At 36.4% G+C, this 26,497-nt stretch overlaps 1 protein-coding gene across 6 annotated transcripts in view; it reads right to left on the bottom strand.

The window, feature by feature from the left end:
• DOCK8 (dedicator of cytokinesis 8) overlaps window positions 1-26,497 on the bottom strand; it is a 92,360-nt gene that overhangs the window by 27,780 nt on the left and 38,083 nt on the right. For 3 of the 6 annotated variants that reach the window (XM_034410291.3, XM_034410292.3, XM_034410296.2), the window contains exons 17-29: window positions 26,154-26,292; window positions 21,681-21,782; window positions 20,745-20,840; window positions 19,437-19,671; window positions 18,677-18,841; window positions 16,292-16,467; window positions 13,876-13,971; window positions 10,666-10,761; window positions 9,655-9,804; window positions 7,416-7,529; window positions 5,548-5,703; window positions 4,233-4,372; window positions 2,975-3,144 (exon numbers count right to left, since the gene is read on the bottom strand). In XM_034410291.3, the coding sequence (XP_034266182.2) occupies window positions 2,975-3,144; window positions 4,233-4,372; window positions 5,548-5,703; window positions 7,416-7,529; window positions 9,655-9,804; window positions 10,666-10,761; window positions 13,876-13,971; window positions 16,292-16,467; window positions 18,677-18,841; window positions 19,437-19,671; window positions 20,745-20,840; window positions 21,681-21,782; window positions 26,154-26,292 (1,835 nt within the window). The remainder of the gene's footprint in view (window positions 1-2,974; window positions 3,145-4,232; window positions 4,373-5,547; window positions 5,704-7,415; window positions 7,530-9,654; window positions 9,805-10,665; window positions 10,762-13,875; window positions 13,972-16,291; window positions 16,468-18,676; window positions 18,842-19,436; window positions 19,672-20,744; window positions 20,841-21,680; window positions 21,783-26,153; window positions 26,293-26,497) is intronic. The other 3 variants (XM_034410293.3, XM_034410298.3, XM_087886171.1) reach the window with 1 other exon arrangement.

The following is a 26,497-nucleotide window of genomic DNA, read 5'->3' as shown; positions in this document are numbered from 1 at the left end:
TGCCTAATGGAAGATTGGAACTCATAGTCTCCCAATTTCTACTATAGCATTTTAACCATTCTGTCAGACTGGTTTTCTGTATTTGAACGAGAGTGAATACAGTAGAATCTCTGGTCATGACCATAATTCATTCCATAACTTTGGTCGCAACCCGATTTGGTCATGACCCAAATCTAATTTTGGAAATTTGATGCTTTGGAAGGGGAAATCGGCCATGAAAAAAAAATAGTGAATTTTTTGGTCGGAACCCGATTTGGTCGTGGTGAGAAGCGTTCGTGACCAGAGGTTCTACTGTATCTAGTATAAAACTACAGCTTGTGCCATGTAAAATTACCTCATTCTCAGAGGTAGATAACAAAAAGAAAGATTTGTTTTAACTCTAGAATTAATGAATTTCTTTACTTGGCAAATTTTACAACAGATAATATATCTCTAGTAATGTTCACAAGTTTTTTAAAATCAAGTCTATAGTTTTAGTTTCTCTTATTATGTGACCTTTGTTTCCTTCCTTCAGTCTTGTCTATCTGTTCCTTCTCTTGTTTTTCTTTTCAGCTTTTCTTTTCTCTCTGACTATAATTGATTAAAACTGCCCCCTCTGTTTGCTCTTTTCCCAATATTTTATGGTGTTCCCTTTTCCTGTCCTGCATTATATGAGCTCAGAGCAGGAACAGCCAGGGCATAAATTTCTCCATTTAGTCCTGCCCGACACCGAAACAACAGATGGGAAAAAACACAACAAATGCATTCTCAAAAGCCTCTAGGCATTAAGAAAGCCATTTAGACAACAGTATACAACACTAAAAAAGACATTACACAAGAAAAAGTTGAGAAAACAAAAGCTGAGAGATATTTGCTGCATTTATGCAAATTGTTGGTGATAACACCATTATCATGCAAAAGTGTTAAAATTACTGGTTCTTTAAAATAGGTACCTGAGTTGAATCACATCTTTATCACATTTACACAGGAAGAAAGTTGGAAACTGAACACAGATGATTTTGTCTGATGCATAGCCAGTAGGCTAGGAAAGAAATGGAAATTCTCTTGCCTCACAGATAACAAGGATTTCCCCCCCCCCTTTGAAGGACCCTATCCACATCTTATTAAAACCAAATCCTTAGAAGATGATCTGTGAGTAAAAATTGTGGGATCCTGTGGGAGTTTTATAAGGATTTTGAAAAGACACAGCTGCATTGGAAACTGGCAGACAGGTACTAGATTTGCATATTTGAACATACTAAGTATTTTTTTAAAAAATCAGATCCAAAGTACTGTGTCATCCTAATATATCTCTCTCACTTTGCTACCGGCACTTAATAGATTAACAATTCTCTGTGGAGTTGCTTTTCCACATTTGTTTAGCCGCTACACCCCATTCACAAGTCCAATAATGGCGATGAAAAGATATTGGTTCTGTTTGCATGACATTGTTACCCATTGTTAACTGAACCATGGTTTAGTAAACTAAATTTTCTGGGCTTTCGTAATGATCAACTAACCAGATGAGCAGGTCTGCATAACATGCTAGGTTAAACTATGTTTAAGCTTATTTGCAGGCAGTTATGTTGTCTGAGGAATCTAGCAAATCCAATAAGGGCAAAACTACAGATAAGCAACACTGAACATGTCACATTAAGTTTGTGAATCCTTTTAAAATTTCTTACTAATGGCATTTCTTCCAGTTCTACCCCCAGGTTGGTACTGCTGCTGAGAATTTTCATTAATTAAGGAAAGAATTAGCCCACTTTCTGACAGTCCTCAGCAATGTAAGAAGTGTTGGGGATGGAGTGCCATCTACAGGACTCCAAGGGATAGAGAATGAATTAAATAACTCAGGAAAAAAAACTGTCCAGGGAGCTGGGAATATGCTGAGCTGGTTCAGCTGAGGCAAGAGGAATTTTAAGTAATAGGAACATTTTCATTTCAAAATATTGGGAGTATAATCATTTAGTTTTAAATGTAGAATGGGCTGTGTATGTGTGCAAAAGCTGCAGTTGCCATTTTTTCTTTTCCTCCGTTTTCCTGCAATGAGCAGAATGAGGTAACTTTTCTCATCTCCTACATGAGCTTTGCACCTAAGGAAACATTCTGTGGCTTTCTTCAGAGAAAAGTGCTATGCCCTCATGAAGTTTGCTTGTTGGTGGCTTGGAGTATTTTGTGAATGTGAGGCAGCGGTGGGTTCTAATTTTTTTTACTACCGGTTCTGTGGGCATGGCTTATTTTGTGGGCGTGGCTTGGTGGGGGATAATGTGACTGGGTGGGCGTGGCCAACTTTTTTTTTTTACTTTTAAAAGCATTTTTTCTACAACCTTAAGAGGTTGCAGAAAAAAATGCTTTTAAAAGCCTCTGACGATCCCAGCTGAGCCGCATGATCATCAGAGGCTTTTTTTTAACTTTTAAAAGCATTTTTTAAAAGATATTGTAGAAAAAAATGCTTTTAAAAGTAAAAAAAAAAAGCCTCTGAAGAGGTGGGCGGGGTAAGCAAGCGGCGACCGGGCCGGGGACCGGTTCGGGGGCGTGGCCAGCCAATGGTATTATCGGTTCTTCGAACTACTACAAATTTTTACTACCGGTTCTTGCAAACCGGTGCGAACCAGGAGCAACCCACCACTGATGTGAGGCATGACTTGATTTGTAAGTCACACCTCATGGTAGCATACTGCATAAAGACAGCTAATAAATTCTGTCCTTACATTTTCCATTATCACTTAGGTAAATATACTTACCTATCATACCTAAATACCTGTATTTAGGCAAATATATTTTGTGGGGAAAAAATCATTACCTTACCCTCTAATGACAAATTCCTGAATTTCTGCTCTATTTTGTGAGCATACTGAATGCCACAGAAGTCAAAACAATCCACATCTAGTAGATGGTAGGTCAAAAGGGAAAAACAGTCAACTTTTTCATTTTTATATACCATCTAGAAGACATTAAGTATATCATCATCATCATCATCATCTCCTCTTGCCTGTAAAATCATGTAATTGAGGAAGGGCATCCAGAATTATGCCAACCAGAGGCAGATAAAGTGCAGCAATTTTCACTTTCATTTCTGGCTTCAAGCAGGATTTATCCAAGTCATGTGAACTCATCAAGCTGTGGACAGCGCTGACAGCTTTCCTCTGCACCTTGCTTATTCTGTCAGGACAAAAAAAAAAGACAAGGACCCTTTTTTATCGGTCAATCATAGAATAGTACAAGAAATAACAGGATAAACATAAAGAATATGGGAGTATTTTGAGAGACAAGTTAAATTTGTCCCCTTTAGGAAAAGAATTTAAGCCATAAATTGCACATGCTTTCTTTTTAATAAAAAAAAAAAAACTATTCTCACACTGTTTGGGAATTAACAAAACATTTGCAGGTCACATTAGGCATACGGGAGCATCCTGGCCTAGTAAAATAATCTAGACCCAGTTGTTTATACCTTATTGCTACGTTGAGGTCAGGTTATAACCGTGATGGTGAACCTATGGCATGCATGCCAGAAGTGACATGCAGAGCCATCTCTCTGGGCATGCCAGTTGTTGCCCGTTGCTCTTTTGGATTCTGGCGCGCACATGCGCGCTGGCAAGTTAGTCTTCACGCGCGCGGGAGCATCGGAAACTGGAAGAGCAGCTCCCCAATGCGCATGCCGGCCAGCTGTTCTTCACGTGCGCATGCGTGTTAGAAACCAGAAGACCAGGTGGCCAGTGCGCATGCGTATGCTGGGAAGCTGAGCTTCCGCTTTTTAACGTGCATGTGTGTGCATGCTGCAGAGCTGCCCTTCCAGTTTCCAGCACGCACGCGCATGCGCGCATGTTCCTGTTTTAGCACTCGGTGCTAAAAATGTTCGCCACTACTGGACTTTAATATTACTCCAAATGTTAGAAGTGGCTGAATTCATACAATATGTTAAAGTAAAATGCTTCTTAATACAGACTACTCCTTCCTCTTCCTATTTCTCCCACAACAACAACCGTATGAGATGGTTGGGCTGAGAGACAGTGACTGGCCCAAGTTCACTTTGCCGGCTTTCATTATGGCTAAGATGGGACTAGAACTCACAGTCTCCTGGTTTCTAGCCTGGCGCCTTAACCAATAGATCAAGCTGGCTGATCTAGCTATATAAAAAGAACTGAGTGATTAAAGTATTTCAAGAATACTTGACTGAAACCCAATTCCGTACCTATAATTCATGAGTGTTGCTTACACATGTAAATCTCTGGGGGGAAAATGAGACCTACCCTTCCCCTTCTGCATCCAAGGTAGCTGCCAACTCTGTGAAAAGTAGCCCTGTGAGGAAGTGCTGCTGTCGATAATCTGCTGTAAGCTCAAACATGCTGTTAAGTTTTTGATCCTGGAAACTTGAGCAGGAGCTTGAATTCTATAATAAATGAAAGAAAGTGGCAAACGGTATGCTTATATTGAAATCCAAAGCATAGATTTACTATGACACAGAATTGTTGGTTGCATTTTTAAAAAATAATAGAATGACTTGACGTAAAGTTCTTTCTTAAATATTTCTGCTTTATAACAAAACATCTCTAAAACATTTTATATGAAAATTGAATTAACAATCATTTATTAAAGAAAGAATAAAACATGTCTTTGGCTTTGTGAAGTACTTTAGTATCATAAAATCAAAATAAAAAATAAATATAAGCAAAAAAAAATTCAGAAATTTAATGGAATGAATTTATACCTCTATATACACAGGTAAGGCAGAAACTGATCATCATATACATCATATATAATGCATACTAATATACATTAGTTGGAAAAGATTCAACTGATAATATTAAATCATGCTGAAGAAGCAGAAGCTGCTGTTGACTTCAGCCATTTTGTGGGTTATTCCTGAATGTATAAGGCTGTGAATATGTTTGTGCACAAACACCTTCAGTTGAATATATAATAAGTTTTTTTCAATTTAACAGACAGAACTGATCTGATAGGATTCCTTTTCCATTCTTATATGGCAGAAGATTGACCTGGTATCTAATAGGAGGAATTGGAGAATTACATTCCTTAAAAAAAAAAAAAAAGCAGAATCTAGTCTGTCTGAGAATATAATTCTCCAATTCCTCCTAGTAGATACCTTCCTAGAAAACACCAGTGCTTACAAATATCCCTAGATGCCCTTTCTCTCTATATATTGAACGTATATGAGGAGAAAGGAATTGTGGTTCGTGGATTTATTCCTGCATTCTACATGTTTAATGGATTATCTGGCCTATGCATATGCATATGCAATTGCATTTTCATTCATTCATTCATTCATTCATTCATTCATTCATTCATTCATTCAGTCATTCATTCATTCATTCATTCATACCGAATATGACAAAATTAAGGGGTGATGTCAGCAAACATACTCCTGCTTTCCCATCTATACAGATGTATGGGGGAAAAGGATGATAGATTCATTATGACATAAAATATTAATGTATAATCAATGTGAAGAAATATGAAGACCCAATCATTGATATATTCTGGTTCTGCTAACGAAGGTACTCCCAATATTATTAAATTGTATTTTTTAAAAAATAGGGGAACTACCTGGGATGATATAGAAGGAGAGGGAGATGTTGGAGCACATCCTGAAGTCAGAAAGAAGAGATTCAAATTGAGGTAATGTTCATGACTGCAGAGAATTTGTAGGAACTCCAGCCTCATGGACAACAACACTGGGATATTACTCATTTTATTTGACAACTAGAAAGGAATAATTGCAAAGAAAAGCATGATGAATACTTCCATAAAGAGAGAAATACTTTGCTCTTGAAATAGATCAATAAAACTAATAAAGAAGCAATAAACATTTTCAACTGTTCCATTTAATACTTGCATCACATTAAGTTTACATCTATTAGACCGTCTCTCCTAGTGGCGACATTTAATAAAATGTATTATTTTCTGCTAATGTCATAATTCTCGCTAGAAAGTAATTTTGTAATATACTTTCTTCATCTGTGCAATTTAAAAATATTGTGTTTTAAATACATGACAATTGTTACTAGCAATATCTTAGTACAACTGAATTTATTTTATTTATTTATTTATTTTATTTAGTATTTAGAACGTATTTAGTAATAAGTATAACATGGATACATAAAATAGGTACAAATAGAAGAAACATTAGGACAGGGACGGTAGGCACGCTGGTGCTCTTATGCACACCCCTTACAGATCTCTTAGGAATTACATCAGTAAAATCTATCAATGCAAAACTGATTTTTTAATTCCAAAGAAGCCCTAGGAAAAAAGCAAAATTCCATAGTACTGGTTTGAAACCTCTGTAGCCTGCAAAGAATGTTAAAGGAAGTATCTGAAAAAGTTGGGAGGATCTTTATATCCTCTAAAATTGATAAACGTTGGGTGTTGGAATTGTTTTGCCCAACTCAAAACTAGTTCACTTATTCAGGAAGACGATACGATTGCACATTTGTTGGTCTTTGCCAACTGAGGGAGCATCTAGATGATCATACACATGTTTTTCCGACATATAGATTCTAGTCTAGACATTTGAGTTAATTGTTTGGCAAGTCAGTTTTCCATGTGTAAGAAGACTAATGTAGGAATCTTTTTGAAAGAGATATTCACCAATTAATTACCAAGCTGATTTGAATGATTTAATCAATAATCTGTTAAGGAGATGGGATGTCTCCCCTCACATTTTGATAATCTTCAATCCCCATCAATATTAGCATGAATGAGTGAGTTAATGGAAGTGGCTGGGGAATTGAAGATTTCATGCTTATGAATTCCAAACCGAGGCCACTTCAAAGTCACAAAATAGACTGCTAGCTTGTGAGTTCTTAAACACTTTCCATCAGCAAAAAACAAAAACAAAAAAACCCAAACACCACCAACAACTGAGTAAGAGTAGGCCTGAGAAAGAAAAATCTATATTAGTCCTGCCTCCACGCTGTTGGTCTTAGAAGAAGTATTGGACTATTCTCCAAATGTACAACTTGGATCCTATTAGTGTGGGATTGTACTCAGGAGTTTTCCTAAGAGTTGTAGACAAAAAGAAACCAGCTACTGCATCTTTAGGATATTTCAATCCTTCTCGCCTTACACTTGTTACTATGTTTAAGAGAACCATGGCATAATAACTGGGAAAAGCCCATTTTTTAAGCCTCACTTTAAAAGCTTCCATTTTTTGCTTTAGTTACCATCCTGTCCGATGAAGAGTTTTTAGGAATGTAAAATATCAAATGCTATTATCTGATTTTCAGCCAGCTAAATAAGATATTTCTGTAATAGGATATTTGAATTTTTCTTATGAGCAATGGACCTCTCTCTGTTTTACACTTAAGACAGTAATCTAAAATCAAATTGCAGTCTTTACACACTTGAAAGTTATATATTGGGATGTACTATTGTATGGTCTTTATTTGAGGGATTTTTCTAATGAGGCCTACCTGATTGCAGTAGTGTTTGATGAGGTTAAACACAAATCCACGATCCATTAAAGAAAGAAGATCGTATAGGAAAAATGCCAAGCTAATGTTGACCTTTTCTGCCTGTTCACTTTCCTTAAAAAAAGAAAGAAAGATTATTACCCAAAAACAAAGGTGTTATATACTCTGAGGTAAAATCTGCACAATAATTATAGATTAATATAATTATACATGAATTAAAATGACAGGTGAGGAAAACTATCACACTTAAACTTTTGCCCACTGTGTTTAGATTTATCATAACATGATGGACCACACAAACCGGTTCATCAATACCCAGAAGAATACAAATGTACGTCACATGCAATTAGTGGCCTAGAAACCAGTATTTTGACTTACTTGGACTAAAGTTAGTTAGGTAAATGCTATTGGTTCATCATGTGCAATTCATTCTAGATTCATTTTAAGATTCCTACATGTCACAGAAAGCATAAATACTTGACAATTTGGCAATATAAAGACTGACTAAGGTTAATAAAAGAATGTAGATGTCAAAAATGTAATAATGATTAGGGAAAAAGATTAAGATTTCAGGCTTAATAGACTTATAGAACAAACCAGACATCTGATAATATCCATTTGACAACTGACATTTTGGACATTGTAACAGATAAATTAGAATCAGATATTTTAATCTGATTGGATGTTATTATTCAGATTAAATTTATGAAGTATGTGAGAAGATACGAGTTTGTACCATCTTTGGAAATCTGGTGGTACAGTGGTTAGAATGTAGTCTTGCAGGTTAACTCTGCCCACAGCCTGGAGTTCGATCTTGACAGGGTTCAAGGTTGACTCAGCTTTCCATCCTTCCAAGTTCAGTAAAATGAGGACCCAGATTGTTGGGGCCAATATGCTGACATTTTGGCCCCAACTGCTCAGAGTGCTGTAAAGCACTATAGAGCACTATATAAGTCTAAGTGCTATTGCTATTGCTTTGTCTTTGGATTATAATTTGGAATTTTCACCCTATAGTTAGAGTCATTACAAAAATATTTTTTGTATATTTTAGAGTACCGTCATGGTCCAGGACTCAAGAGTTTGAATCTGAAGAAGCTGTTCCAGATGAACCAGTAAAATGTCAGCCTCAAGAGACACCAGGCCAGGGATCAGCTTTAAACTGACTGACAAACCTGACTTGGCTTTCTGAACCTTGGACTGGATTTTAATTTCTCTTCTGTGCCTTCCTTTTAAAAGTGAAACTATTCTTGCAAGTTTTCTTTCCAAGAGACTGTTTACATTTACATTCCTTTCCTTGTCTGCTGTTTATCTACTCACCCTTGAGTAAATTGCTATTCTCACCTAACAATAGTGTGTGTGTGTGTGAGTTTGAAACATCAATATCAACCTGAGAAGGATACCCTCAGTCTCCTTTAACTTTTAATCTGGTTCTTGAAAATTTAGCTTTTCAGTAAATAGTTTAAAGATATTAATGGTATGGTAGCACTTGTTATTGCACCTATTCAGAAAATAACATGGTCATTCCATTAATCAGACAATTTTGTAGTGTTATTACCAAAGCTTATTGATATTGTACAGCCTTATGATTTATACTCTGGCTTTACTATAACTTTAAAAAATAATTTACAAAGGCCCTCTTAGTCACGATTGCCACCTGTTCTTCAAACAAAAGTTATGTCCAGAAAGTTCTAGTCCAGAAGTATCATCATATTGTGTACCAGGTCTATCTGAAGAAGTGCAACTCCATCCAGAATCAAAGATAGTAAATTCCTAGTTCCAGGTGGCCTCAAAACTCTCAGTCTTGCCAGGGGTGAACCAAATCTATTGTTTCCCCATTGAAACCCCTAGAACCTCTAGACATTAGGATAGGACATTGGCAGCACCGCTTAGTTCAGCAAGGGCAGAGATATATAGCTGGGTATCATCAGCATACTATGAAACTAATTGAAAATTCTGACCCTACCATTCACAAAATGCAGCCCTAAATGCATGATAACCCTGCCTTTCCTGTCCACAATAGTTCTCTGTTTCCCTAAAATATGAATTCCCTGAAAATGATGTTAATCAAATGCCCCCCTCTGGTAATCAGAAAAAAAGGCAATGATCTAGAATTCTAACATAAATAATGGTTGATTTTGAACTGATATTGAGGTATAGGAACAATCTCCCTGGAATAAAAGTATACAATTGTGAGATTTTTTTTTTTTGAGGTTCTGTTTATTCTAGATTGTAAAATTACCTTTTGGGCCTTAATTGAAAGTGCAGCAACCTCTGAGGTAACAACACTGACAATTGTGGTGATGTCATCTTTGAAGCGGTTGGAAAATCGAGCTCTGCGGGGAACATCCTGCTTCTGTACATTGTCAACATACTGAGCCATGCTTTTTACCTCAAAAAAAATCAGCATCGTTTATCAAATGTGAGTTTGTAAACAACGGCAAATAGTAAAGCTGAAAGAATTCACACATTGTGAAGAATCCTTTCTCTAGATTTCATGGAATGATAACTTAACATTTCTAAATTCTGTTCCAAAAATTCTGCGGCTAAAATGAGAACTTGCAATGCACCCATTAAACTTAAATGTGGGGTTCCATTCTAAAATTCTTAGATGTAAGATATAATCTATATTAGGTGTATTGCTCAACTATTACAATTAGTAGTAAATACATTTCCTGCTTTTATTTATACATGATTTTGAAAAATGCAATTTAACCACTGGGAGCCTCAAGGACCCAACATTAGGGGTTGTCTACTCTGCTGTTTATGATTACAAAATTAGAATATCAATAAAATGCTTCCAGTGTTTTGCACAGTCACATATAATTAATGTGTTTGACGTGACACTGGGTAACTCTAAACAGTTTAATTTTTTTAACATATATATGTGTATGTATGTATGTATGAATGTTTTAGGGATAATTTTTCACTTACTAAACAGTTCCTTTTGGCCAGTTTATTTTTTTGCGTATTCGATGGACATGTCAGTTAGATTAATAATCTAGAATTAAAATTTTATTTTAATTGACTAGAAGAATATTATTACTTCCTTGAAAGCTATTCCCATTTCATAACTTCTCTCCTGAACATGCTGTAAACATTTATTGTTTGCTCAGGAGTCATGTTTCCTTAATACCTAGTGACGGAAAGGAACTTAATGCTGAAATATTTGTTCTATTTTATTAGAGTTGAACATCAAATCATATACTATAATTTCCTTTACTGAAAATAAAAGGGCCATACAAAATCTTACCAGCAATTCAAAGAAGAACCAAGAATACTTGAAGACTGATTCTCTCACCATGCCTGTGCTGACCACCATCTGAAGTGCGATCTCTTCATGAAAATGCTATATAGTATATTAAAACCCAAATGTGATTAACAATTGACTTTCAAGATTAGATTTCAAAGCAGAACTCTGAAAGGAGGAGATCCAAAAGGGAATCCTTTCATATTAGTCCCTGAACACACACAGGCAGCTAAACATTAAGAAAGCACACAATAACATGTTGGTGAAAAAGAAATCCCCTAGAAGACTGACCAAAAATAATAGCTGAAGAAGTGGTTTTTAAAAAAGTTTATTCTAACTGTCATACATTTTGCAATGGCAGAACTAGTACCATAGGGCAATCCTTATTAGTAGAGCCTAATAAACCTTACAATACTGTATCAGTAGTATTTTTTTCCAAGAAAAATTAGTAAGAATTAGTGATAATTGCATGTATGACCAACACATAAGTGGTCCAGAATGAAGGTCTAAATCTTCTGTAGCATGCAGTTATATTTTAAGTTAATTCATTTTAAGTTAATGAAGATGAAGTCTACAATAATACAGTAGTGGCCAAAATTGTGGAGGTTTGTATGAGGTTTGATGACTAATAAGTAATAATACCACGTTTTTGGGGAGCGGTACCATAAAATTATATATCAATGGAAAGATAATTTAATCAAGAATGTAATGCAACAAAGTTTATTCAATTATCTGTATTCTATGAAAAGTTATAGCCAAATAACCAGAAAAAGGAAGCACAACTTGCTTAGATTGATATCAGGTTGTTCTGCCCCAGCTTCAGATTCCCAGAGAATGTGACACACACCAAGCTTCACAAACACTGTTTAATTCCAAACAAACCCCTTTCAAGAATGCAGGCTTCCCGTGCAAAGGGTCCTTATCAAAGTTATTAAGAACAAAGTCCGACAAAGGTTGGCAACCAGCCCAGAAAACAAGATATGAGAAGTCGCTCGCTCTCCAAGATGCTCTGTAGTAATGAGTTGTTTCCAGCAAGAAAGCACTAGCTGCATGCAACTTAAGTAGGCTAAGGGAGTGACTAATTCTCCTCAAGCCCTACTCTCGAATAGACCTCCTCCTCCTGAGTAGCCACTCCTGCCTTCTGGCAGCCCTGCATGCCCGAGCATTGAGGAGAGGCTCCTCCACTTCGCTCTCTCCACTGGAAGGAGCCTCTGGAGGTTCTGAAGGCCCTGGCTGAGTCTCTGCCTCTGCCATCACATTCTCTTCAGCCTCCTCGCTGTCCAACGCGAGCGTTGGCTGTGAAGACTGCTGGCGCGACACCACACCAGCCTCCTCTTCATCAGGATCAGACACGATTCGCGTAGGCCGCTGGCCGGCCACAACACAGGTAGCTTTCCTTCATCTGATTGTAGCCAATAAGCATGGGTGTTTAGAGAGCCAATCAGGTGTCATCTTGTTTTGGCAATGAGCCAATCAGATCACAGTAGGATTCAGTTATTGATGTCATATATTGAAGCTGAGAGGAGAACATTTGTCAGTGTGTTATGTGATCGCTATCAAGTTGGTTGGGTTTTTTTGTGTTCTTTCATTTAGCGAGCTTGTAAAAAGTAATAAAATTAAAGCATGGTGCATAGAGTTGACTGATCACCCAGAAAGCAGTGTAAAATAGTATTATTAAGTGAACAAGGCTACAGTGATAAAGAAATTAGAAGAAAAATTGGTGGAAACTTAACCAAAGGTGGCATTTTTAAGCTTTTGAAGAGGTATAAGGAGACACGGTCACCACAAAACCACACTGGTTAAAGCAGGAAAAGGTGTACAATAGCAAGTGATGATAGAAGAATTAAGAGACTGTGCCTATGTGACAGAAGAAAATCATCTGGGTGTATACAAGATGAAATGGCACAATGCAATGTGAATTTGAGTGCAAAGACGGTTCAGCGCAGACTGCAGGAATTTGGCCTAAAATCTAGAATTCCACGATAAAAGCCACTTTTATCTCTCAAACAAAGGTGGAAAAGACTAAACTGGGCTAAAACCCATATTACCTGGACAGAGGAACAATGGGACAGTGTTATTTGGAGTGATGAGACCAAGATCAATAAAGTGGTGTTATTAACCATCAGACCTCAAAAATACAATTTTCCCAAAAGGTTTCCACAATTTTGGCCACTATTGTATGTGTAAAAGGAGACTGTCACATAAAGCAGCATGGAAGCCTTTAGCTTTAGTAAGAATGAAATTAGACACCTTCCAGTTATTTAAAGATTATTCAAACTTAAATTGGACTGAATGCATTGACGACTTAGGGTGACTGAGCTGGGATTTTCCTTGCCATTTGGCTTTCTGTTATTCCTAAATCCCAGAATACATCAAACTTTTATCCCATAAAGAGAATCTCCCTTCTTGTGTGCTTTTCCTTTTTTTGCTGCAGTACAGAAAGGTAATTTATTGTGATCTCTAGAGAACAGCATCTAAAATACAGGTAGTCCTCGACTTACAACAGTTCATTTACAAAGTTCAAAGTTACAATGGCACTGAAAAAAGTGACTTATGATCATTTTCCACAGTTTCAATCTTTGCAGCATCCCCATGGTCATGTGATTAAAATTCTGATGCTTGACAACTGGTTCATATTTATGACTGTTGCAGTATCCCAGAGTCATTGTGATGACCTTTTGCGACCTTCTGACAAGCAAAGTCAATGGGGAAGCCAGATTCATCCGTGTTACTAAGTTATCAACTTCAGTGATTCACTTAACTGGGGCAAGAAAGGTCGTAAAATGGGGCAAAATTCACTTAACAAATATCCCGCTTAACAACAGAAATTTTGAGCTCAATTATGATTGTATGTTGAGGACTATCTGCATACAATTATCCTGTTTGTATTTACTCAGACAAAATTCCTTTATAATCACTGAGGTTTCCATTTCAGTAAATATGTCTGAAACATTAGCTTGGAATTATAGTTTATTTCATTTTTCAGTTTCATATTTTAACCTAACACAAAAGGGTCCTAGAACTGACAAATATTTTACATCACAGGTGTTATTACTTATAGGCCCATTGTTTTTTTCGTGAGAAATTTAAAACAAAATTGGAGCCTAGGCATTTCAGAATGAGAATTGAAAATTCTCATTCTGAATGAGAATTCAGGCATGTTCGTAATAGAGTGTCTATCAATGAGCAGTTTGGCATTATGTGGCAGTCTACCTTTTGTTTGGGTAGGCGAGCGCTTGTGCGGGGACTTGACATATCACTGTTGGATTCACTATAGAAAGACACACGGCTGTAGTTCCGCTCTGCAACCTGGAGAAAATGACCAGAAGCCATACAGAAAAAGAATTACTAGAACAGCAAAGGAAGGAAGGAAGGAAGGAAGGAAGGAAAGAAGGAAGGAAGGAAGGAAGGAAGGGAGGAAGGCTGTGTATGAAGTATGCAATGAATATGTTCTTACATTTTTTTTCCACTAAATTAAACACATAACTGACCCCATGTGTTTCAATTTAGTACTATATACCTATGCACGTATACATTGTATTATACCTTTAGAGCGCTCCATGGCATCGGACCGGGGTATTTACGAGACCGCCTTCTGCTACCAATAGCCTCTCACTGACCAGTACGCTCTCATAGAGAGGGGCTCCTCAGGGTGCCGTTGGCCAAACAGTGTCGACTGGCGGCCCCCAGGGGGAGAGCCTTCTCTGTGGGGGCACCTACCATCTGGAACGAGCTCCCCCCAGAGATACGGAGGATCCCGGACCTGCGCACGTTTCGCCGTGCTCTCAAAACTTTTCTATTTCAGCAGGCTGGCCTGGCCTAATTATCCTCTTTTAATTATTTTTTTTTAATTCGTGATTTTATAAATTGGGTGTTTTAATCTGTGTTTCGGCCAAAATATTTAATAATTTTAAGGGATTTTTAATATTTGTATTATCTGTATTTTATCTTGGCTGTTCACCGCCCTGAGTCCTTCAGGAGTAGGGCGGTATAGAAATTTGATTAATAAATTGATTAATAAATAAATACCTATTCAAACACTGTTTACATTGCAATAAAAATGGAAGAAAAACAAACATTTCTTTTCTAGCACAAGGATAGAGAAAAGCTCTTTTTATATTAAGAATGTTAAATGAGAATCAGAACCATGATTAATACCCAGAGCAGTTATTTTTCAATGCACTTAAAGGGCAAGTGTATTTCATTGTATGTAATTTGCACCCCAGATAACTCATTGGATTAAAATAATTTTAACAGTGTAGTAGTTGAAAGCTAATGTTCAGATACAATAATACAACCTTCTAACTGTACTCTTTTCTTTCTCATTATTTTGTAAGATTGCTAATCTTTAGATTTAATCTCAATTTCTTCTCCTTATCTTCATTTTTTTATCTTTTACAGATAAAAATATTACCAGCATTTTTAAAAATGAACTGACCACCACATATAGAAATGACTAGCTGAATACCCGTGCTTCACTACAAAACTATGTGATCGGGCTTGATAAATCGACACTTACAGCTTGAAAATGAATGAGTAGTTATGTTCGGCCTTCCTTCTCTTCTTCAGCCTTGCCCCACAGAAGCGTATCCTATCCTATCCCCTTCTCTCCCTCAGGCTTGCTCCACAGAAGCCTATCCTATCCTATCCTATCCTATCCTATCCTATCCTATCCTATCCTATCCTATCCTATCCTACCCTACCCTATCCTATCCTATCCTATCCTATCCTATCCTATCATCCTATCCTATCCTATCCTATCCTATCCTATCCTATCCTATCCTATCCTATCCTATCCTATCCTATCCTATCCTATCCTATCCCACTCTCTCCCTCAGGCTTGCCCCACAGAAGCCTCCCCTATCCTATTCCCTTCTCTTCTGGAGATTTTGTGATGATGCGTGAGTGGTATTTCACTTTTATATATATAGATTCTAGCTCCTCTGCTACCCAAAACCATTTATGTTACATGTAGAGCTCATGGATGAGTTCTGGTGCTTGTCATATACTGGTCAGATAATTTCGATCGAGATGCAAGAAAGAAAAATATTTGCATAAAATGTGAATTTAACAGAAATGGAGGGGTTTCCATTAAATGAGCTATGGTGGTGCAGTGATTAGAATGCAGAATTGCAGACTAACTCTGCCCACAGTCAGGAGTTTGATCCTGACCAGTTCAAAGTTGACTCAGCATTCCATCTTCCAAGGACTGTAAAATTGGAACCCAGAGTGCTGGGGGCAATATGCTGCCATTGTAAACTGCTGTAAAGCACTATGAAGCTGTATACAAGTCTACGTGTTATTGCTATTAAAGCCCACTGTCCACTGAATATGAATTCATATTCATATACATGAATATGTATAGTATTTAACTTACATAAATATATGAATGTACATATTTGATATAAAATGTATATGGAATTTATATAAATTCCACACATTTGTGAAAAGAATTCAGACCGAGACACCAAACAATAGGCTTTTCTATTATTTGGGGGTAAAGTCCAACGTAAGATTTTGTCCATTGCATCCAAGCTTCACCAAACAGAAGTCCAAACATTTGAGGTTTTATTACATCAACAACCTTACGGTAATTTTAGCAGTCTAGAATTGAATGCTCCACTCTTACCTTTGAGGACATGATGCTTTTCACTTCTTCATCAGGAACATTCTGGATCCCAGCAATATCTGGATTGCTACAGCTTGTTGTCCGACTCTGCAAAAGTCGAGATCCCACTGAGACAGCAGCCGTACGGCCATATGTGTAATAACGAGATTCAGGAAGATTTGTGCTTCCACTTGTACCTGCCAAGAAAAAAACATTATGCTGCCCATTGGTATTTTTTTTTAAAAAAACATGCTATGACATTGCTGGATCCCAAAAGTGATAATTTTGCCCTTTTTTGTACAGGGAAATGTTCCCTCCTATCCTATCCCTCTAAGCGAATACGTTTCTGCTCCTGAGCAAATCCATCATCCTATATTTCAGCACAAGGCCCTCTTCTCACAATCATTTGAATATTTTTGCAGAAGTAACAGCAACATTACAACAATCGAGTTGAAAGATTAGCCAGATTCAGTTTATATAGGGTCCATAAACAAGTAAAAATTCTTTCTCTAAGTTGAGTTAAAATGCAAGCACTATGAATTTTTTCCAATTTAAAAAGTTATAAACATTTTCAATGAGAAAATGTTCTTCTTTCTTCAAGGAAAGAAAAATCTTGTATTCAAAAATTAAAAATAAAAAAGTTTTTATTTTTTATTTTATTTTTTTGCATTGCTTACTTCAATCAATTACAAACAGGGCTTTCTTTTTCACAGTTCAGATATGCAATCCCATATCTTAGTCAGCAAAGATTATAGAAATGACTGACAATAATGGCCTTATCTGGCCAAAACATAGCAACAATTGTCCTTCCTGAAGTTTATTCTGCTCACAATCAGAGATTAGCACCACTGCATAATGTCTGCTAATCCTATCTTCTTGATTGCAACCAAATCCAAGCACTAATTACAGTGAAATCAAGGTTTAATTTCTTACACAGGCTTGAAGCAAGGCATGTCTGCAATAGGGGGTCAAGAGGACTAAAATGATGGATCCAACCTCACCCCCTTATAACAACCCCCTTATTGATGCATGTGAAGAGGATCAATCTGCAGTTCTGCCTCCCATTGTGGCCCTGCTGATCCCCGTTTATGGCTCTGCTAGAAGCTACTCTCTATGGTTAGAAGAAACAATTTTCACCTGATTCTTGTTTGGAGAAGTCTAGTCAGGTTTAAGGCTTTTATTTTTGACATTGTGAGAACTATTTCCTGCAAGATACAGGACTTACATGGAGACTGTGAATTGTAGTTCACCCAAAAGAAGATGAATTCTTGGCAGAGAACATAGTCTTTCACAAGTTTGTACTTGTGATATGTTTTCCTCTACCTAAATAGTAAATGCTATGCTGAGCATGTGGCAAATTAAATAATCTGCAACAATTTGACTTAAATTCCTTGGTTAAAAATGGTATCATGCAAGATATTCACGACAATGTTTGTTTGCCTGGTCACCACAGGATAATTGGCAAGTTTTTTTAAAAAAATCAAGGATACCATATCCTCAATTACTAATCCACTGCAAGTTTGACTGTTGCAAATAATGTTTGGGGGTAAAGCTAAAGGTAGATGGAGATCCCCATTCTCTGACACTCCTTTCTCCTCTTTCTGGTATCTGATGTCTTTCTAAGCCACAGACCAGGGGTGAAATGCCCGATCACCCGATCTGGTAGTGATGGTGGCAGGTGTTTCGGAGAACCAGTAGCAAAAATCCCTGCGCCCCCCCCTCATGCCCAGCTGAGCCGCACGATCATCAGAGGGTTTTTTTTTTTTACTTTTAAAAGCATTTTTTCTACAACCTCTTCCGAAGAAAAAATGCTTTTAAAAGTAAAAAAAAAAGCCTCTGATGATCGCGCGGCTCAGCTGGGATCATCAGAGGCTTTTCAAAGCATTTTTTTCTGCAACCTCTTGGCCGAAGAGGTGGTAAAAAAAATGCTTTGAAAAGTCTCTGGCAACTCCCAGCTGAGTTGCCTGATTGGCAGAGGATTTTCAAAGCATTAGAAAAAATGCTTTGAAAAGATAAAAAAAAAAAAGTTGGCCACGCCCACGTGTCACATTAAACCCCCCCACCAAGCCACGCCCACAGAACCGGTAGCAACAAATTTTATATTTCACCCCTGCCACAGACCTCACCAGATGGTGTTTTGCACAGAGTTTTTCAAATCAGAGTAAGGGCAGCATAAAATACACTTGATAGGGGGAGGCTGGCTAAGCCAGGTGTGCTGAATATCCTATAGTTTTGCTATCTTGATTGTTTTCACTTGAAATGAATCTTACAGAATTTGGTGCAAGCCTTATGGAATCCACTGGAGCTTAATCTGAGAAAATATTCATAAACTCCACCTGTAAATAAGTGTAAATAAGCACCAATTTTATACTTGTAACTATAAATAACAAGAGATTGCAACCATACCTAGTTTGATAAAATCTCTCTGAACTTCAGGAAGACGGAACACATAATACACGTATGATGCTAGGAGACAGTTTCGCCCATGTTGGTCCTGGCTCAGATCTTTACTGTTGTGGAGACTATTCACTATTGCCACCACCGACTCAAAGGCAAACTGGGAGAAGTTTGCTGGAAACAACAAAATAATTTTCCGGATTGAGTTTATATGTAAACATGACTCATTTTTGTAGATTTTCTAAGAACATTTCTGAATTTCAACTTATTTCATCACAATTTGGCACTGGGAAATGTAAAATGATTTGAGAATAAAGTACTCCAATCCATATTTAAAATTAATGAATACGTAAAACATATACACTTCAAAGCCACATAGTACTTAAATAAAATAGCAGTTTTTAAAAATGTCCAGATCATTAAAAATGCCTTAATAGGGTATTCCTCAAGATGGAATGAATGGAAAACAGAGCCAAAACTCAATATGTATAACTCATTCATTAAATTCAGATTCAGTCAGACTTAAGGTAGATCCACTGATCAGTCTACTCAGCCTGAATCTGTATTCAAAGCAATGACTTTATTCATGAAATCTGCATATAAAAAAGCAAAATTATCTCTGGTGTGGCAGAAAGGGTCTATCAATCCAGGAAAACTTTTTATAAAGTTTCAATTTCTGATTTCTATGAGACAGCTGAATAGTTTGTTTGCTTGATCTGAAAAAGAACGCTTTAATATTTTTTAAAACATTGTTTAAAATGTTTCATACCTGTCTGGCCAGCTATAAGCATGGGCTGGACAGACAACTGGAACAGTTTATCCAACACCAAGTGTAAAAAGTGCACCAGAGGCTCAAGGCGGGAAGAATTCAAGCAAATAATGCTGAGTTTCAGTTCATGTTCCAGACTGCCTTCTGAGATTTTCTCATTCAACACTCGGATGGGGAAAGTAACTTGGCATTCAAGTGCATGGCACAGGATGAAGAATTTCTCCAGGTGATTGTCCTATAAACACAACCCCCCAAAAGTATGAATGATGCGTAAGCTTATTATAGAGCTTGAATTGCTCCTGTCACATATTTATCACAGTGGAAAAAGGAAACATGTATTTTTTCTATTTTTTCAGTTAAATGCATAGTTAAAACAGTTTAAATCTTCAAAACCAATCCAGGTCTTGCAGAAACCAAGTTTTAAAGTCTTCCCAATCTTGATGTAGCTAGTCTAAGAGTTAATGTCTTTTAATTAACAATATTTTAAAAATCCAAAACTATTATGATTCATCTCACTAAACTTGTGTGATTTTTTAAAAAGATGCTTTATTTCAAAATGTGAAATAATGTCAACATTTGAAGGCCAATATTATTACTCCTTTTTGCAAAAACTCTGCCTCTCCAAATCAACTTGCAAGCTGATTTTCATATATACATATATACAGCATATCAATAAATGCTACTAAACTGTGAATAATCAGTATTTTTCTTAAGCAAGAGATACAGAAGAGATACAGAAAGGAATGTTTCAAAGAGAAAAAATGCCCATGAGAAAAAAAATCATTTTCAAGTTGAACAAAATTAGAAAAAATTGTTTTAGCTCTGACATAACTCTGGCATAACTAATATTAGTCCCAGTCATTTAGTCATTGAAATAAATCATTTTAAACCTATGAAGCAGCTGCCAAAGAGGGGCATAAATCTTTGCTGCCTGTTTAGACCACTTAGGTACCAGGCATACTGGACATTTGCTTCTACTTTTTTAATATGTGAATTTAATTAAAAGCTATGAAACCGCTTTTACCTAGAAGGTTGCTCTGATTGCTCAATTTGATATGCAGCATAAATATACTCTAACCTAAAAGAATCATGAAATTATACATTTATACAAGATATATTCTCTTTCTAGCTCAACTTTTTTGCAGTTTAACTAGAAAGACAATGGTTAATCTACTTTCTAAATTTGATAACCTCAGTTTTATGAAATTTGATGTTTTAAAGATCAGTAATTGAACTTAAAGAATGAATTTGAAAAAGAAAACAGATTAATTTTTGCATGAATGGAAACCCCCTCCCCCAATTTCTTACCTGGGTATGAACTGATGATATACCTTGAACTTCCACGTTAAACACTCCCTTGTGTCCTTCCACCCATTTAATAGGAGGAGATTGTGGAGGAACTTTCTATATGGAAAACAAAATTGGTGGTCAAAATGTATGTGGTGACAATAGAAAAGGCAATGAATTCACATTTATGTTTACTTGGTGTCGAGTCTTTTTGCACTGAACACAAAATATTTATAGTTAACATTTTAACAGCTGCGACTTCAACTCAGAACATTTCCAGGCTATTACATTCATACAGTTATGGCATCTTCCTCAATATGGCACCCTTTCAAAATATTCGTCTCTCAAAATAAGTAAATTTCCATCATTCTTCCTTATTATAATGATCTGTGGCTAGTGCACCAGCCTAAAGGAACAAATGAATAATTCAAAAATATCTAACATGTAACCAAATGAGGCAAATGGAGAATTACCACTAAAACTTTTGATGTGTTTTATTCAAAATAAATACCCAGTTCATTATTGGAATTTACAATGGCTGGAAATAAAATTGTTCACATTTCACATTACAGAATCAAATTCTATTCCAATAATTCTATGTTGTTTAAATATTATGAGACAGCAGTTTTTAACATATGTAGTCTGGGGGCCCCCAGGATGGTGATTGTATCAAAAACAAAGACATATTTTCAAAATTCTCAATTTTAATTTCTATATAGTAAATATTGATAGTTTAAATCCATTTAAAAAGTCCTCAATCATTTTTAAAAATATACACAGATTTTAAGACAAAAATCATTGAGAACCATTATTATACAATGTATCTGTGTTTTTAAATCACATGTCTCTGTATATGTACTTCCATTTAAGGAAGGCAAATGTTATAATATTAGGAGAAAAATGTTAACTGTGTCCTTTTCCATAGGCAAAATGATTCTTGGTGCTTTTCCTCATTACCTCTGCTGAGTGCATTGAATAGTTGGCAGGCAGTTTATCCAAAGCAACAGGCAGGCAATAATGTCCTGTTTGGAGCCGATCATTTAACAGAATTGGTAGCCACTGAAACAGATGACGAGAGAAAGAGTTATATCATTACTGCATGAACGATTGATAAGGCTTAATTTCATTCCAAGAAAATGGATTAGAAATCAACTGAAATCTGTTTCTTTCCACATTTGTTCTTGCAAGACCTTTACTGTCTATCAGTTTCATTATTGGCATTCAAATGCAATTACTGACATTTCTGCCTCCAAACTGTAAAACTATTGATTTTCTGAAAATCCTCTCCCACCCCAAATCACAAAACTTTTCAAGAATCCAGTATAATGTATGGAGAAGATCCCATGGACCAGTTATATGCTTTTGTACCAGAGTGTTCACTTTCCCTCATCTAGTCCATGCCTAGCCTGAGTGGCAGAGATGTACATCATGCAGATAATAAATGTATATGATATCCAGTACATCCCATGGATGTTCTATATGATGCAAACTATGAGATATATAGGTGATCTGTGACAAAATAAGTAACTTCAAACAGAATTTAGGTTAAAATTCCTGCATAAAACCTTGACTGACACACAAAACGTGGTATTTCATATAGATGTTTGCTGTGATGTGAAGCATCCATGAAACACCACATGCAATACTCAGAAGGCATACATTATACAAGAAAGCCCTTATAGGTATTAGATGAAGTGAACTATGAACCACTAACGCTTTTGCAGTAATACATTTGTTAGTCCTTAAGGTGATACAAAGCTGTGCAAAAGGTTACCTCACTGACACTTGTCAATGTGCAATAGAGATCCATAAATATTAAACAGATACCTGCAAACTGTGTAAAGTGTTACTTTGTCAAATAAATAAGAATTACAGGTTTGTGGGCTTCCGGTTTGGCTTCCGTCGCCATTAGACGGTCTTTTGAGACCGCCAGCCCCATCGGCCGTAAAGAGCCGCCTTTACAGCTGAAAGGCGGCTCGAAAAACTCTGTTTCCTTAAGGAAACGTGAGATAGAGCCGGCGAGGGCAGGTAGAGCCCTCTGCGAAGTCCCCAGAGTTCTTTTTTTACTCTTGGGGAGGAAGCAGGATGAGGCTCCCTATTTTTGCTCGTCGCTGCTCCGGGCTTCGGGAAAACTCTGCGCTTTGCAGAGCCAGGCGATGGGACCAACCCAACTAACGAAAACTAACAGATTGTTTGAACAAGCAGGATGAAATCCGGATCTGGGTCTCTAAATTGCAAGTATTTCTAACAACCCTAAGACTGATTTTAAAAGTGAAGAAAGAGTGAAAGGGGAAAAAAAGAAAGTTTAAAATGGCGACTGGCTGAGACTTGAGAAGAAAGCTGAAAGCAAAAGTCCTTCCGTTTGAATAGTTTAATACGTTACGAAGTATCTGAAACAATAGCGCTGGCTAGAAGTGAAGAGAAAAATTCTTATTTCATGCTTCTTCCTTCTTAGAGACTTGATATTGATATTGTCTGGAGAGAAGTCTTTTTCTTTAAAAGGAAAAAAAACTGTTTGTGTGGCAGGATGGCGTTAAAACTGACAAAGCCAGACAACAAAGCTGTGGGGGGGGGCTCCCTCATTTACAAATCACATGAACAAGTTTTGAGCTTGCAGATGCAGAAGAATGGTTTTAAAGACCTAAAGGAATTTGTTTTGGAGGAGATGGCAAGACATGATGAGATTGTGAACCAGAACCTTGAAAAATTTAGACAGGAAATTAAAGAGTTGGTACAACAAAAGTATGATAACCTGAAACGATATATTGTAACAGCTTTGAAAAGTTTTTCAGAAATAATTATAAAGATGGATAAAGATATCAACTTAGAAATAGAGTCTAAAATGAAGGAAGCTGATTATAAGATTCATAATTTGGATTATAAAATACAAAGAATTGAAAATGACTTGACAATGATTCAAGAAAATAGTTCAGAAGTAGAGTCTAAAATAAAGGAAGCTGATCATAAGACTTACAATGCAGATAATATAAAACAAAGGATTGAAAATGAAGTCACAATGATGCAATTTAGAACCATGGAATTTGCGGTCAGAATCAGGGGAATACAGGAAAATAACAGAGAAGACTTGAGAAAGATGTCTGCTGAAATTCTGGCTGTGATTTTAAAGGTTAGTCCTGAAGAGGTATCCTGTAAGATTGATAAGGCCTACAGAGCAAATTCTTGGGCGGCAAAGCAAAGGCAGTTGCCTAGAGATGTGGTGATTTACTTTACTGATAAAGGAATAAGAAATGATATTGTGCAAAAGTGTTTTAACTCCACTCTAGAAATGAATTGAAGGAAGATTTGGATATATAAAGAGCTGCCGTCCAAGATGTTAAAAGATAGAAAGGACTTTGGATTTTTGGTGACTGAGCTAAAGAAACAAAACATCCCATTTAGGTGGGATGCTCCAGTTGGTATAATATTGAGATATCAAGGAGAAAGATATCAACTAAATACTGTTGAAAAAGCAGAAGAATTTTACTACAAGGTTTTTAAAATGGACCTAACATCTCCACGTATGTCATCAGTGTTAGGAACACAGGAGGGGGATAAAGAAAAGCAAAATGAACAAGAGATTGAAACTCAGGCTAAGCAGATGGAGATGGAGGTAATGGAAAAACAATAAGTTACAGAGGCCTTTTTAGATGAGCCGCTTCTGGATTCTCCTCCAGAGGCTATAGCTGGATCACTTATAAATATAAGAGAGGCGGCTTTGGATTTCGATTTGAGGTCTTATCAAGTTACAGACCAGCATGTAACTCAATCAGCTGATATACAAGTCCAAGAAAGGCAACCAGGATGGAGATCTAAATCACAACACGTTAAGAAAAAAAGAAGCAGGTTCTACAAAACTAAAAAAATTTAAACTAAACAAAAACCTTTTTTTTTCTTTTTCTTTAGCCAACAGACTAATGCCAGTTACTTAAGAGACAATTAAATATAATAAGCGGGATTTATAGAAGGCTGATACATGAAAATATAACTGAGGCAAATTACAGACTTATACTATTTTGAGAAGAATAACAGATCTCTGCAGTGCTGGTGTTTTTGGGATGTGGAAGATGGCCTTTGATTGAGCGGATTGGAACTTTCTATTTTGGATTCTTTGGAAAATGGATTACGTATATGTTGAGTTATAAGGCAAGAGAACTATGGAATTGGGGCATGCAGAAGATCTGGTTGTTACCCTAACGTGGTGGTTGGAATTAATAATCTAGACAAAAGACATTACAGAAGATACTATATGGAATATAAATATAAAGTCACTCGGGTGGTTTTTTATATACAGAAACATTTATTATTGATGGGGGCAGATGGTAATTGAAGATACTGAATATACTGTTGGAAGCAGAACTTGATGTTACCCTAACACGGGCGATGGAATTAATAATCTAGTTGAAAGACATTACAGAAGATTCTATATGGATTAAAAATTTAAAGTCATTTGAGGATTTTATTTATATATGGAAATATCTTTTAGTGGTGTGGGCAGAAGAACAAAGATATTAAAAATATTATGTATGGTACACCTGTAGGAAAGTGGGTGGAGATAGGTTAGGTTACTGATTGTTTAGTTTAGGAAAAGGGATGTTATGTTCAGATATTAATATACGTAAAAGATTTGAATTGAGAGATATATGTATGTGGGTGGAGGAAATGGGTAGATTATGAATTGAATAAACGCCAAATTAGGATTTATTATATAATTTTACAGCTGAATGTTGTTCTGAAATGTATAGTATAGGGGGGATATAATAATAATGTTAGAAAGAAATGGTTAGCATATGGGGGGTGGTGTAAAAGGATGGTAAAGTAAAGTATTATATAATGTGATATCAATTTGGATCTTATTTTGGAGAAGCCATGGGGGGAGTGGAGGGGGAGGGGGGTTAGGGAGGAGGAGGGGGGAAAGGGGGAAAAATCTGTATTTGAAAAACTTTTTCAATAAAAAAAAGAATTACAGGTTTGTGCAAGAAATATGCAACACAAGTGACAAACCATTGATTGCTTCTGTTGACAATTACAAATAATTTGCACATTGAGTAAATAGTACAATACAATTTATGTTTCACACTTGCTTCTTTGACATTTTGCTTCTGTATAGTGGACAGAAGGTCCTCAGCATGTGACAGTGCTTCACAAAGTTTGTGTCTGGTTCTAAAAGTCAAGTAGAATTGGGCCACCTGGAGGGTAACACCATAAAACCCCAGGGAGTAGGCTAGATTAGAAAAAAGGCAATGGCAAATTGTTTTTGTACATTTGCCAAGAAAATAATGTCAGTTTTTACACTGTTGCCAAGAAAAATTACATGCATGTGTCCATGAACTCACCAGGAATCAAGCTAAATTCAAATGAAATTTTACAGGATTTTCAGTTGCCAGAAACAATGAAAAATTCATTTTTTCCAAGGAACCAAAACGGACTTACTGAATAACCCAGGAGAGTTTCTACAGAAGCTCCTTGCTTTGACTGACAGCTGATGTGGTAAAATGTGAACAGCAGATGGTGTTTTTCTGTCAGTTTAGCCGGGAGTTTAATTTTCACTTCTTCATAAAAATCAGGACACCTGTATTTTTTAAAACAAAAAGATATCTACATGTATATGTATATCTTGTATTGATATATAAGTAGCAAACATACAGCCTTCTTTAAAGAACTTCAAGTTTCTTTACCTATTTATTAGTTTTAGTGTATAGCATATCATAAGATTTGTGATAGTATAAATCTGTCACAGAGATCATAAATAATAAAAAGAAATAGGAAGTGTAATA

Source organism: Pantherophis guttatus, chromosome 2 (assembly GCF_059756535.1).
Source record: "Pantherophis guttatus breed Tessera chromosome 2, ASM5975653v1, whole genome shotgun sequence".
Lineage (NCBI taxonomy): Eukaryota > Metazoa > Chordata > Lepidosauria > Squamata > Colubridae > Pantherophis > Pantherophis guttatus.
This window is presented reverse-complemented; position numbering and strand designations above follow the sequence as displayed.